The sequence below is a fragment of the Sorex fumeus genome, unplaced genomic scaffold, assembly GCF_029834395.1.
Source record: "Sorex fumeus unplaced genomic scaffold, SorFum_2.1 ptg000122l, whole genome shotgun sequence".
Taxonomy (NCBI): domain Eukaryota; kingdom Metazoa; phylum Chordata; class Mammalia; order Eulipotyphla; family Soricidae; genus Sorex; species Sorex fumeus.
The window spans coordinates 30373521-30387941 of NW_026606179.1; the positions used below are offsets into that span (position 1 = coordinate 30373521).

The window sequence follows — 14421 nt, forward strand, 5'->3', positions numbered from 1 at the left end:
GAAATGATCCTCAGTAGGTAGGCTTTCCTCTGGTCTTACAATGAGGAGAAAACACAGTCCCCAAATCCATTTTATTTATTTAAACTCTGGTCATTATTAAAGCCAATGAGCCTCTCTACGAAGCACTCAGTCACATGTGCTCTTGACAGCAGATCTGGTCTTGGAAAAAGAGAACCAGAGGCATTAGCTGGCTAATTGAATTCTAGAGACAGCATGGGTTTAACTTTGATAATGTTGGAAGAATTGGGACCAAACTTTCTTTAATGGAGAAAGGAAGCAAACCCTGTTTTTCTGTCTTGAGGGAATTTAGTGATTTTGTGAGTAAAGATGGAAACACATTTTGAATCCTGCATTGTCTGATGGGGGCCTTTTTCTCTAAGCTTCAGAACTGTACATTCCAGCAGTTTGGGGCTTTTTTTGTTTTGTTTTGGATTTAAACCAGAGCAACAAATAGAAAACAAAAGACTGCTGCATGTTTCTTTCGTATGTCCCCTCCTCTCCCAGCCACGTCCACGGCTGGTGGGTCTGGAAGCATTGCTGGCATTCTTGGGGCTATGGCAAAGAGCCAAAAGAGCAGAAATGGGAACTTTTATAAATGCGGCTCATAGCTTTGGTAACATTCAAGAAACTCATTTTATTTGTGGCATCTGAGCTGTTGTTACATACTAACCACCCTTTGATCCACATGAATCTGCAAGGTAACTTCCAGTAGCCATTCTGCCTTTTATAAATCGCATCTTAAAATAGAAAGTATGGTATCCCCGTGTTTGGAACATTTTGTTCATCTCTGCCACACTTGAGAGAGTTTGCCTCAGAGTCTCAGCTTTCTTTCTCACTCTCTAATGCCATCAGGCTCAAGTTACGTAGCCATCCTTTCTGCCCCAGCTTTTGCATCTGGGAAATTACGATCTATGGAACATGCCAGAGTTTAGGTTTTATACCACAATTAAGATTTAGTTACAGGCCAGAACTAACTTCAAAATAAATTCCCAACACCAAGAGACTCCTATGTTTCTTCTTCATACTCTCTCAGGTAAAGAAGCTAGAAAGAGTTGGGAATAATGCTTTAATTTTATATAGTATTGTGGATAGTATATATAGACAATTTTAATATAGTATTATATATATATAGTTTTGGTACCAGGGTTAGACTATTGTTAACAATTACGGTTTTGATGTACAAAATCACTGCATCTTCACCACCACGAAAATGTCTAATACCCTCCACCACAGTCCTTGGGTTAGTTCTGGTCCACCTCTGCATTCCTGTCCTCGCCCCTTTGCCCCCACCCCACTTGAAGGATGGGCTTCCGTTGGTGGTATAAGTCCTATTCAAAGGCCTCTGTCCTTAAAGAAATAATAGTAAAAGGAAGAAGCAGGCATGTTTTTTGTTTTTTTGGTGGGGTGGGGGGTCACACCCAGCGATGCTCAGGGGTTACTCCTGGCTCATGCACTCAGGAATCATTCCTGGATCCATATAGGATGCTGGGAATTGAACCCAGGTCGGCCGTGTGCAAGTCAAACGCCTTACTCGCTGTGCTATTGCTCCAGCCCCTAGGCATGTTCTTTAAAACGCATGCTAATGACAGGCATGTGACTCGATGGTAAAAGTGAGCCTGCCTGCCTTACCCTGCAGTAGCCAACTCGATCTCAGAGGCCTGGGCTTAATCCCCAGCATCTGGCAAGCTCCCTGTGACGTATTCGATATGCCAAACACAGTAACAACAAAGTCTCCAATGGAGACGTTACTGGGCCCGCTCGAGCAAATCGATGATCAACAGGAGGGCCTTTACCCAGCATCGCTAAAAAATAAAATAAATGAATCCTGAGTAGAACATCTTACTTCTCTACCCCAACCCCTCTGTGTGTCACCATCCTGTCTGTGGCAGACAGCACTGCCACTGCCACTCAGGCAGGGATGGGACCCATTCACATATATAAGCAAAGGCCGCCTTGACGAATGGCACAGTGGCCTTCAGCCGTGCCATCATCCCGCCACACGAGGATGATTCAGTGCTGAGAGAGGAGACTGTGGTAAGCCCCACACCTCCACGGGAGTGGATTCTTCCTTTCCCTCTTCCGATCATGACTGAAACGAATTAGCAGCTCAAAATATCAAATATTCATGAGTTCCACACTTAGGAAATGCTTCAGTTTAGAGGGGTGGGAAGATGGATAGCTGCTGTGGTGACAGCTCTGTAAGAGCATGGAAAATGCTATAAAAGGAATCGGTGGAGAGGGACTGGCGGAGGGGCAGGGGTTGCAGGCTACACTTAGCAGCGTGGCCTCACACCACCAGCACAGCCCAGTGTCCTGGTGTGTGTGGGCAGGCCATGTTCCTCATTCATGGCTCCGGACCTTACTGTGGTGGTCTCTCTGACCTGTGTCCAGCAAATCCCTAATGTGGGAAGAGTCCACTCAGCCTTCCTCTCACACTGTCCCAGCTCCCCAGCTTGGCCTTTCAAGTGACCAGTAGATAGATAAAAGTATCTTGCCAGTACTCTGTGGTACTCTTGTCGTAGAGTACAGTTGCCTCTTTATCTTTATCTGATGTCCATCCATTCTGAAATTTCTCAGATCTGCTAGGCAGCCTGGCACAGGATGGTAGGAAGCACTAGATAGAAGGAATTACCAAAGTCCTGTCCCTCTGCCGGGGCTGCAATAGTATAGCAAGGTAATACGACATTAGGTCTAGGCTTGGAAGAAAGGAGTTGTACATATTATTTCAGTCACATGTCATAATGTTAGTTAAGAGGCCGGAGATGTCATACTGACATAGGCAGTATATTGCTTCACATGTTCCCAACCTTCAGCATTGCATATGTTCCCCCTCAAGCACTGCCAGAAATATTCCCTGAGCACAGAGCCAGGAATAAGCCCTGGGCACCACTGGGTATGGCCCAAAATACAGGAAAGGCAGGGGGATGAGGGGCATGAGGGCGGTGAAAGGGAAGAGTAGTGTAAGTTTGTGATGCTTAGATACACAGATCCTCCGTGAGCACTGCTATCAGGTAAATATAGAACAGGACAGGTGCCAACACCGAGAAAGGGAGTTCTGTGGTGCAGCTGAGGCTGCAGTCTGACCCTTCATATCTCTAATTTAGCACGATGTTAATTACATCCGGCCTCCCCAAAACAGAAAACTTTTAAAGTTGGATTTTATGTGTACCACTGAAAAAAAAAAGGGGGGGGTCAATAGCTTCAGTGAATGCCAGCACTCATTTTGAAGTAAGCCTTAAAATAGGGGTTTTCACGAAATGGAAGCCCCTTGGAAAAGTAGAAGCAACCCCACCCTGACATCTGAAATGCAAGCCCTGGACTGGCCGCTCTGCAGTCAGTGAGAATGTTACCCCTCAGTGGAACAATTTGGTCTAGTGCTGGGCTGGCTCAATTCCTCCAACACAGATAAGAAACTTGGAGGGGATGAGGGAACAGTTGCCTGAAAACAAAACAAAAATTATCATGGCTGTTTTCACCTGGTTTTTGTTTCTTTGGGTTTTGGGGATTTTTTTTGGGGGGGGGAGGTACTTTTTATTTTTTTGTTTCTGGGCCACACTCAGTAGTGCTCACAGGCTACTTTTGCCTGACTGGGTATCTGGGGATCACCCCTGGCAGTGCTCCGAGAACCATGCAGTGCCAGGGACTGAACCTAGCCACCTGCATGCAAAGCACAGGCTCTGTCCATTGTGTTTGCTCTCCAGCCCTCTTCATCTGTTACTTTTTATGTGTTTTCATAACTTGGATGTATTTGACTTATCACTTAAGCTTCTAATTTCAAGTGACCGACATGTTTAATTTAGCAGTGAGATACAACAGTTGCCTCCTAGCCATGGGAAAGGGTTTAGAACATCATGAAGTAGTGTTTATCTAGAGCAGTGACTGAAAGGGTAAAAACAAGTGGCTGAGAAATAAAATCAGAGGATTTAAGCATTATCACACACACACACACACGTGTGTGTGTGTGTGTGTATTTGCCCTTGACCTGTGGAGCTAACCTTTCTTTTTTTTTAATTTATTGAATCACTGTGAGAACAGTTACAAAGCTTTCATGTTTGAGTCTCGGTCATACAGTGATCAAACACCCATCCCTTCACCAGTGCACATTCTCCAACATTCTCCATCACCAAAAACCCCAGTATACACCCCATCCCACTCCTACCCCTGCCTGTGTGGCAGAAAATTTCCACATTACTCTATCTCTACTTTGATTACATTCAATATTCCGACACCAATCCCACCATTATTATTTGGAATTTTCCCCACTCAGACCTGCCAAAAAGGCAGCATTAGACAGTTTGTTTTGTATTGCTGGTTATGTGATATGATGTCATGCGGCTGCAAGAATTTTGGAATTCTAACATTTTAATAATTAGGGTCTTGAGAGATTTCTACCAAGAGTCGCTCAGTTCTGAGATGTGTTTGTGTCTCTCTGGGATCATGGCCATTAAAGAGCTTAATCAGTAGCTGGAGGCCGTTCATGGATGGCATCTCAGGGTCCCGTTGGGGTTGGGGGAGAAGGACAGCTCTTCCCCTATATTCCGTGAGGCTCAGCGTGTCATCACTTTTGGCCCATACCTGGGTTTTCCATTGGGTTTTGGAAGATGGCAGCCGCCGGGCTTCCCGGGGAACAGACAGGACAGCACCTGCTCCCAACTTGGGTGGCCTGGAGAAGGTGGCCAATGCAAAATCCAGAGGCATCTCTGCCAAGAGCCACTTGGTTCCGAGATCGTTTGTGTGTCTCTGGGATCATGGCAATTAATGGAGCTTAATCAGTAGCCAGGGACCATTCATGGGTGTCATCTCAGGGTCCAGTTGGGGTGGGGGAGCAATGGAATTAACATATCTTAAGTGTGTTGAAAGGGCCAGAGCGATAGGATAGCAGGTAGGGCATTTACCGTGCATCTAACCTGGGTTCTATCCCTAGCATCCAATATGGTCCCCAAGCACCGCCAGGAGGAATTCCCAAGTGCAGAGCCAGGATTGAGCATCACTGGGTGTGAACTCCCCCCCCCCCCCCAAAAAAAAGTGTTTGAAGGAGGGTTTCTAGGGCCAAAAGTGTATTACAAGGGTTCAAGCATTTACTTTATAAACAACCAACTCTAGCTTGATTCCTGTATGACCTAGTCCCCTGGAAAATAAAGCCAGAGTAGAGTAATCCCCAAGCACTGTTGAGTGTGGCCCACCCGACCCCCAATAATGAAAAGAGGGTTTCTACTTTTTGACACAAATTCATGGTCACTTAAAATGAAGTTAAGACTCTAGAATGTGGCGCTAGAGTGATACTACAGTGGGTAGGGCATCTCAATGGGCAAAATATCTGAGCTTGTTTTAACCTTGAAAACAAGGGTTCTATGTCTTACTAGATGTGGCTTTTTGGAATCAAAACTATTCAGACATATTTTAAAGTAAAATCACTTCTGGTATGCCAAAGAGGAACTTTATTATTGTCCTGGCAGAAAGCCACACAGTAAGTGGGTTGACTCCTAATCCTGTGAGGGAACAAGCATTCTGAAGTGTGACAGAAAATGAAGGCTTCCTGGAAGTAGCATCCCTTGCAGCAGTGTGGTTTGGTCACTTGGCACCTGATAACAATGGGTTCGTTTTTCTTCTCTCAAGGTATCTGAGCGTTTGAGTCAACCAGGAGTGGCAATAGGTTTGGCTTGGACACCCTTAGGCGGCCAAATCATGTTCGTGGAAGCAAGTCGAATGGATGGTGAAGGTCAGTTAACTCTGACTGGCCAGCTCGGGGATGTCATGAAGGAATCTGCCCATCTTGCTATCAGCTGGCTCCGAAGCAATGCAAAGAAATACCATCTGACTACTGGTGAGTCTTCAGAGGTGCCACTGTGGGCGCAGGGGACTGTTCAGGCTCATGCTCCCATCAGCCTCTCCCAATTCTGTGATGGAGATGAAGCTACTACACAGCTTTGACTTTGAAACCCTATGGAAATTCTAGTTCCTGGGTGTGGTTCTGACTAGTCTGAAGTAGAAATTTTACAGGTTTGTATTGTTTTACTTGGAATGTTAAAAAACTGTTTTCAGACCCCTTCTGTAATTATACTACCCACTAATATTTTGAGGAATTCATTTACCCAAAACATTCTTTTTTTAATCTTTCTTTTTTTGGAGAATAAACACATTTAATTTTTCTACATTAATGTCCTGTTTTCCTTTTTTAAAGCTTCTGGAAGTTTTGATCTTCTTGACAACACAGACATCCATCTGCACTTCCCAGCTGGAGCTGTCACAAAGGATGGACCGTCTGCTGGAGTTACCATAGTAACTTGTCTTGCCTCACTTTTTAGTGGGCGGCTGGTACGTTCTGATGTAGCCATGACTGGAGAAATTACACTCAGAGGTCTTGTTCTTCCCGTAAGTATGAATACTATTTTTTAATGTTAATAGTATTCTTAAAATTTTTAATTTAAATAATGTAGTTTCTTCTATGAATACCGTTTGTTTTAAACAAATTTTTATACAGTTAACTCAATCTTCAAATTTTGATCAGTTGAGATAAACAAATCATTTCTCATGTTTTCCCTACTGCTGAGAAAGACTTGCTGAGGAAATAAAATACCAGTCAAGTCACCAGAAATATCAACTATTCAAAGATTGATGTTTTGTTCTGGTTAGCAAAATACTAAATACATACCTAATTTGTGAGCCAGGGTAGCTGTTTTTTAACTTAAAGCCAAGTTCTCAACTTTCGAAGCTACTCTTAAGACTTCCTCTCCAATTAAAAACTCTAAAGTATTTTTAATTGCTAAGTTTGGGAAACATATCCTAAGCTTCTTAAATAACTGATAAAATGCATAAAATTTAACAGATCATTTAGATTCTGGGTCATTACTTACCAGTACCAGCTACAAGCATGTCATAGCAAAACGAGGGGCCAGGGAAGAGGAATGTTCTTTATTCTATATTTTATGTGTATATAATATGATATATAAAATATGTGATTATATTTGAGAGAATAGTAAAGTGTATCATAGAGGGACCAGAGCAATAGTACAGCAAGTAGGGCATTTGCCTTTGCACATGGCTAACCGGGGTTCAGTTACCCCAGATTGTAAGGACCTATGGCAGCTAGGGGGAAAAAAATTTACTATGACTTTTAGCTTACAAGAAAAGTGTCTTCTCAGTTACCCTGGACATAGAGTATCTTTAAAACTCTGAGGCAAAACTATTTTAAATCTAAATTTGTGTATAGCCTATCAAGTATAGAAGCAAATTACTCATTTTCATACATGGAAATGACTAGCTTTACCTTACTCTTTCTGAAAAGGGTACTTAGTGTACATCAGCAGCACAAAGAAAACCCCTGAAAAGCAGGTGGTACAGAGTGAGTTCTGACCGGGCCTCTCGGGCAGCCAGACTGGATCGCAGCAGAGCTGTCTCCAGGAGTGATGTCATAGGGGAGATCTGCATTTGCCTTCTACTGTTCCGTCAGACACACCAGCTCAAAAACAGCAGCCCTCTCAGTTTCCAGTGTCAGGACTCAGCTCAGATCTTCTGAGGGGAAGGGGAGGAGGAGGGTCTCTTCTTAGAGCCAGGATGCTAGCCAGATCACTCTCATCCAAAAGCTGACTGGGGCTGGCAGATCTGCTTCCAGTGAGCTTCACTCAAGACTTGCAGAATTGGTCATGGTTGGCAAGACGCCCAGTCCCTCCCCTGAGGCCTTCTGTGAGCAGCTTGGGTGACTTCAGATATGGTGGCTGGCGACTTCCAAGGTTATCCAAGCAATTCTCACTTTTGATCACCTAACTTTGGAAACCATACAGCATCACTTTACCACACTCTAGTTCTTCTGAGTCACTAAGCCTGGCCACACTCAAAGGCAGGAACATAACTTTATTTTTCTTCTTTGATGAAAAACTTCTTTCCTGATCAAATCCAGGACTTCTTACCATGCATTTGCTCCACCACTGAGCTATGTTACATTCCCGGCTTACACCTTTTAAAGTTTTGAAGTTTGTGGGTATGTTTTTTATATGCAAGAGCCTTGATCGTTTTGGGGTAGATCCTATTGAAGTCACACCAAAATCCTGGTTTTACATTTTAACAGAAGGAAATATTCCTGTCATCCAAGAGGAACTCCATAGGACTGGTAGACACTGTACATTCTCACAATCGACAAAATTACTGGGATTAAATAATGTAATCTAAAGGCTAATCTTATCATTAAACATTTTTTGAATCACATCCATCAGTGCTCAGTGGCTGTTACTGGCTCTGTACTCAGGAGTGACCCTGGCATGCTTGGAGGACCCTATGTGGCACCAGGGATTCAATGCAGGATTGGCCAAAGCAGCCACATGCAAAGGCACATGCCTTAGTGCCTTGCCTCTTCTCCCCGGCTGACATTTTTAAGGAATTTATGAGGCAAGAATTCATGGACCTTTAAAAACTTGCAAAATTTTCTCCATTAAAATAATTTATTGGGGGGCGGGGGGTGGCAGCAGGGGAAATGGGCCCACTGATGGTGGGAAATGGGCACTGGTGGAGGGATGGGATCACTGTATGACCAAAGCATGATCATGAACAGCCTTGTGACTATCTCACAGTGACTCAATTAAAACTTTTAAAGTTATAAAGAGATTAAGAATTTATTACGACACAAACTGAAATGTGAAATGGTAGCCTCTTCAGTGGCTTTCCTCATGTGACTATAACAAATCTGATGACTTAGGTGTTTTAAAATAGCAACAGTGCTTTGGCTCAGTACAAGAAAAGGTGGGTCAGGATTTCCTAAACCTTTGTCATGTTCTTCTCTCCTTGTCCAGGTGGGTGGAATTAAAGACAAAGTGCTTGCAGCCCACAGAGCAGGACTGAAGCGAATCATCATTCCTCAAAGGAACGGAAAGGACCTTGAAGAAATCCCAGAGAATGTGCGACAGGACTTAAGTTTTGTCACAGCAAGCTGCTTGGATGACGTTCTGAATGCAGCGTTTGATGGTGGCTTTACTGTCAAGACCAAACCTGCGCTCTTAAATAGCAAACTATAAGCCCAAATCTGAGCTTTTACAAATTTTAAGATATGAAGTGCCAAAAGGTACTGACAGGGTTGATATCCATACCAGTAAGGGTCAGCAGTATATCACAAATTTGTGCACATAATCACACTAACGAATCTCATTTAAAGTGGTGGCTGATGTTTACTACATAAATTATTTAATAAATTCATAGATATTAAATTTTTGTGTTCTTTGTCATCGTTGTCTCTGAAAAGGTGTAGAGCGGTGTGGTTCTCAGCATGTTCTCCTCAGCATGGTTCCCAGAACAGAAGCATCTATCCTACCTGAAAACTTATTAGAAGTTCTCAGGGGGACAGTACAGCGGGTAGGGCGTTTATTTTGCCAAGACTGACCTGGGTTTAATCTCCAGCACTTCAAATGGTTCCCTGACCACCACCAGGAGTGATCCCTGAGCATTGCCATGTATACCCCCAGCCTACCCTCCCAAAAATGTATGTTCTCAGGCCTCTATTAATAGACCTTCTGATTCAAACTCCGGATTGGGAAACCACAAACCTCTTTAAAAGCCTTCCAAGTTACTCCAGTGCATAGTTAATCATTAAGTACAGACCTTAGTTTCTCAAACTGGGTTATGATACCATGAGTCATGTATCTAATTTTTTAACAGAATTTTTATGACTTATCAGTAAATGTTTCACTTGTATACGTACTTTAGATACTTTTGGACCCAGGGTCAAATAAAAATTCCTTGGGAAAAAAGGGTTCACTAGTAGTTTAAGAAGCCCCGATATAAACCTAGCAGATTGAATCCTGCAACCCCTAAAAGCAGGGAATGCCTGGGAGATGCCTCAAGAGCTGGAACCTCACGTCCCGGCACCACATGGTCCACTACACACTGCTGGAATACAACCGAATGTTATTCTTGTGGAAAACAGAAGTATTCTATAATGAAATACAGGATTTCAGACCCTTATCTAGGACTCTGAGCACAGAGCCCTCAAAATAGCATGGCATGTTAGCACAATCCCATCCATCTCAAAAATACAGCAGCCCCCAGAGGAAGGCTGCCACCCATCCAGGGGTGGCATACCCACCTCTGACTCCTGCCACCACCCCGTCTGTTCCTTGTTTGCCTGTGCCTTTCCTCAGATCCTCGAGCTTCTCCTCTGTGACTCAGTCCAGGCTCTGGGGAGCAGTGGTCGGATTCTTCTATTCCCTAACTCTAACTCTGTATCTGTACCAAGTACTTTAATATTAAAATGCAGCAAAGCATTTAACAATTTCTAATTAGTTCTTTCAGTAATACTTTGGAATTTCTTGGATGAGAATAGTGTCTGCAATAGGATCTTCAAATTACCCAGAATATTGTGCTTAGTCCTGCTGGTAAAAGTCTAATGTATAATGGGAGGTTAAGTCCAGAGTGGGGCTCATTACGGCCAGTGGAGCATCAAGGTATTTGGCATTGCATTAACTTTTGTCAGGTCACAACTGGCTGTGCTCAGGTCTTATTCCTGGTGGGTTCAAGGGACCATAAGAGGTGCTGGGGGTCAAACCAGGGTCTGTCACAGGCAAACCAAGAACCTTACCTGCTGCTGTAAGACTATCATCGCTATCACAACAGTGCCATTTCTGTTCTGTCTTCTTGCAGAGTAGAAGGGAAAAAACTGTTAATACATTTTCAGCAACCAGAGGGAGCTAATCCACAACTAAGTTGTCAAACTTACTTCACCCAGCAGTGAGAGCAGAGTACTTTTGAATTCTACCTACCCCAAGGATGCAACTCTGTTCTTCTGAGCAGCAGTAGAGCCCTTGTTTTAAACATCCTAATAAACTAAGAAAACATGTCTGTCATAGTCTACTGAGTGTTGGCTTGAGTACAAGCTTTTATTAACCTGTTCTATTATTGTGGCAAAAATAACAAAATTTGCCACTTAATTAACTAGGGGTACTGCATTCACAAGGTTGTGTGGCCATCTCCATTGTACCAAAAGTTTTATTCTCATAAACTAAAATGTTTTCTACTCCCTTGAACAGTCATTTCCCACTTTGTGTTCCCAGTGAAAGTGGTAAGGATGATGTGCTTTTTGTTCTGTTCCTGATATTAAGGGGGAGAGCCTTCAGACTTTCACCAACAGGTGCGAGATGGTTGTTTTCCATACTTCTCGGCAGGGCATCTATTCCCAGTTTTTCAAGTATGTTTATAGTGAAAAGGGTTATTATATTTTGCTAAATACTCAGCATCTACTGAGATGATCATGTAGATTGGCCTTTATTCTACCAATAAAATATTATGTCGCTTTTGGAGAGGGATACATTCTGAGAAATGCATCTCTAGGGGCACAGGAGATAGTAAAAAGATGAAGGTTTTTGCCTTGCATGCACCAGGCCAGAGCAACCCCTGAGCACACAGCCAGTGAGAACTGCAGGGTGTGACCCAAATGCAAAACAAAAAATGTCCTTAAGCAATTTCATTATGCAACTGTCAGAATAAAATATGCTTACAAGGAACCTGAACAGTAGCGCCACCACACCTAGACTATACAGTACTAACTATTGGATCCACCTTGCATTTCTTCCATTTGCTTACCCAAAATGTAAGGCAAGCTTGACTATTTTGCCTCTACAAATATGCTTTTCCCAAGTACCTTATGTTAAGTTTCTCATTTTGTGTCTGATTTCACTTAAAGTCTCTTTCCATTTTACAGCAATATTAGGGTTAATTTCTTAATGACTAAAGATTCTGTCTACACACCAGGGTTGTAGCTCAGTCTTGTATGTGTGAGAATCTAGGTTCTGACCCTCTGGCACTAAAAAAAAGCGGGGGGGGGGGGGGGGGCACTTGCCTTGCAGAGCCAATCTTGATTCAATGCCCAGCATTCCATATGGTCCCCCAAACACGGCCAGGAGGAATTCCTGAGTGCAGAGCCAGGAAGGAGTAAACTCTCAGCGGCCCCCGGTGTGGCCCAAATGTCCCGCCACCACACACACCCCCAAAAGATGGTGTGTACTCAAGTATTTCAGGCCTTGTATCTGAGGATTTGATCTCAGCCCCTATCATTATCATTGGAATAGCCCCAAAACACAGCCCCCACAATAGCAAACTTAAAATTAAAACCATTAGGTAGTCTAGGTAGTGCAATACATACCTTATAGAACTAAGGCCCTGGGCTTAATTCCCACTCCCACATTATCAAAAGTAAACAAAAAGCCTTTACTGTACACACATGCAACCTTTCACTACTCTGCGCCGTCTCTTGGCAACAATAGTTCTGCAAAAACAGGAGCATACACTCCAGCCCTTACTTTTCAGCTCTTTGGTGTATACATATAAGCAGAATTGTCGAATCAACTATGAAGTTATATAGTTTTTGTAAAAACCAAACTTTTTCATAATAACTGCACCATTTAACATTCTTACTAGCAATATATGAAGGTTCCCATTTTCTGCATCCTTGCCAGCAGTATTTTGATGATAGACTGATGATGATGAAGAATTTCATTGTTCTGATTTGCATTAGAACAACGCAAATCAACAAGGGCTATTACTTTTAACTTTTTTAAAGTGCTATACAAAATCCAGACTGGATTTTGTCTGTTAACTCAAATTACACTTAAGTCTGGAGGTGAGGCCTAGAGATTAGTACCCCATATATGCTATTTTTACAAAGGCTTTTTTAATTCTGTCCATTTGAGGCACTTTTAAATTTTTACTCGGCTGTACCCTTCTGGTGGTCCCTCACTGTGAAACATAAGAGGCAGAGAACTTCAGGGCTTTGTTTGGATTATCTATATACAAATACAGCGAGTGATTCTGACACCAGCATTTAAATGACTAGTTAAGATTACATAAATGCATAATCGATAGTAAACATACCTTAATTTTTTTAAGTTAAACTTAACTAAATTATTCCACCCAGGAATTGGAATGAAATACAATTCTATCATTAGTTGAACTGTTGCAGAATATTCCTGAAAGTAAATTAATTGGGAGGAGAGGGCTAGTTAATGTTGTAATGAATCAGCACTAGTGTTAAGTTTCAAAGCTGCAGAAACATGAGCCTTAAAAAGTCACAGAATAAAAGTCAAACAACAGTAACACTAAACATGACTGAACAGGAAAAATTCAGCTTAAAAACATGAAAAGTACACTGAAAGAAAACAAGACACCAAAAGGACAGGTACATTGATATAGAGTATTAATTTTTTTTTTAATTTTGTTTTGTTAGCTTTTTGGGTCACACCCAGCAATGCACAGGGGACACTCCTGACTCTGCACTCAGGAATTACTCCTGGCGGTGCTCAGGAGACCATATGGGATGCTGGGAATCGAACCCGGGTCAGTTCCATGTAAGGCAAACGCCCTACCCGCTGTGCCATCGCTCCAGCCCCTAGAATATTAATTTTAACAAAATTATTTTTTGTTAAAATATTCTCGTTTCAAATGAACATTTGGAAGACCTCATTTCAACAAGAAATATGGCTACATGGAGCAACCTTCCTGTAGCACAAATATGAAGATGACAAAGAATACATTTAAATGTCAACCTTTACCCATCATAAACTTTACTACCTTGGTTTATATAAACTAACAAACATGAGGTTACAATGAAACGGAAAATCTTTACACAGCTACTGAAGCGTCTGACAAAACTCCAGAAAATAGTACAATATCAAACATTAAAAAAATTTTTTTCAAGAGGACTAACCTCAGAAGAGATGCCAAGGTGATGAAATTCCCAGGTACACTGGTTTTTGGGCTGAAAACTCCAAAGCCTTCTCAGAGTGGCAGAAGAAAGCCTTCTCACAATACCCTCAACACTTCCAGAAGCCCCAGTAACTTTCATATAAAAGGCCCAGCATCGCTACTAATTCCAAGAGACACCAAGTCAAAGTTCCTGGAGCATCTGGCCAGATACAACTCCAAATTTCACAATTTGACAGCCCAGTAAGAGCACAGCAAAGAAGTTGGGAAAGTAACATAGAAGCAAGTGAAAACAGTAACAAAAAAGCTCAAATAGCAACAAACAGCTAAATAAATCCTCGATGATTTTAATACCCCTGTGAAAGATAAAATTTTCACAAATTTTCTTTTACTGATCCATTTTTTTGATAATTTCATGTGCCATTTTATGTAACAAGCAATATAATTGGATGGGTGAGAAACTGAAGACAGTGGAAAGTCACACTGATGTTGAACTGAACACTGAAAGCCTAAAACAACTTTATTATGAACAACTTTGTAAACTATAGTGTTTAAAGTTAGGGGAAAATATTTCAAGAATATAATCCAAGGAAAAATTCCAAGTATATGAAACTGTTGTATGTAAACAGCCCCTCTCCTAATTCCTTAGGCAAAATAAATATCAAACAAAAGAAACCTGCTAATCAATCCTCACTATAAAATTATCCAACATGGCATTTTTCCCTCAAGATTAGTGATTATTGA

The 14421-nt window shown here is 42.1% G+C and overlaps 1 protein-coding gene across 1 annotated transcript in view; it reads left to right on the forward strand.

Annotated features, from left to right (window-relative positions):
* LONP2 (lon peptidase 2, peroxisomal) overlaps positions 1-9198 on the forward strand; it is a 98549-nt gene extending 89351 nt beyond the window's left edge. The window contains exons 13-15 of the mRNA XM_056136585.1: positions 5617-5824; positions 6182-6372; positions 8784-9198. Coding sequence (XP_055992560.1) covers positions 5617-5824; positions 6182-6372; positions 8784-9005 — 621 coding nt within the window. The 3' untranslated portion in view covers positions 9006-9198. The remainder of the gene's footprint in view (positions 1-5616; positions 5825-6181; positions 6373-8783) is intronic.
* Positions 9199-14421: the final 5223 nt, after the last annotated feature.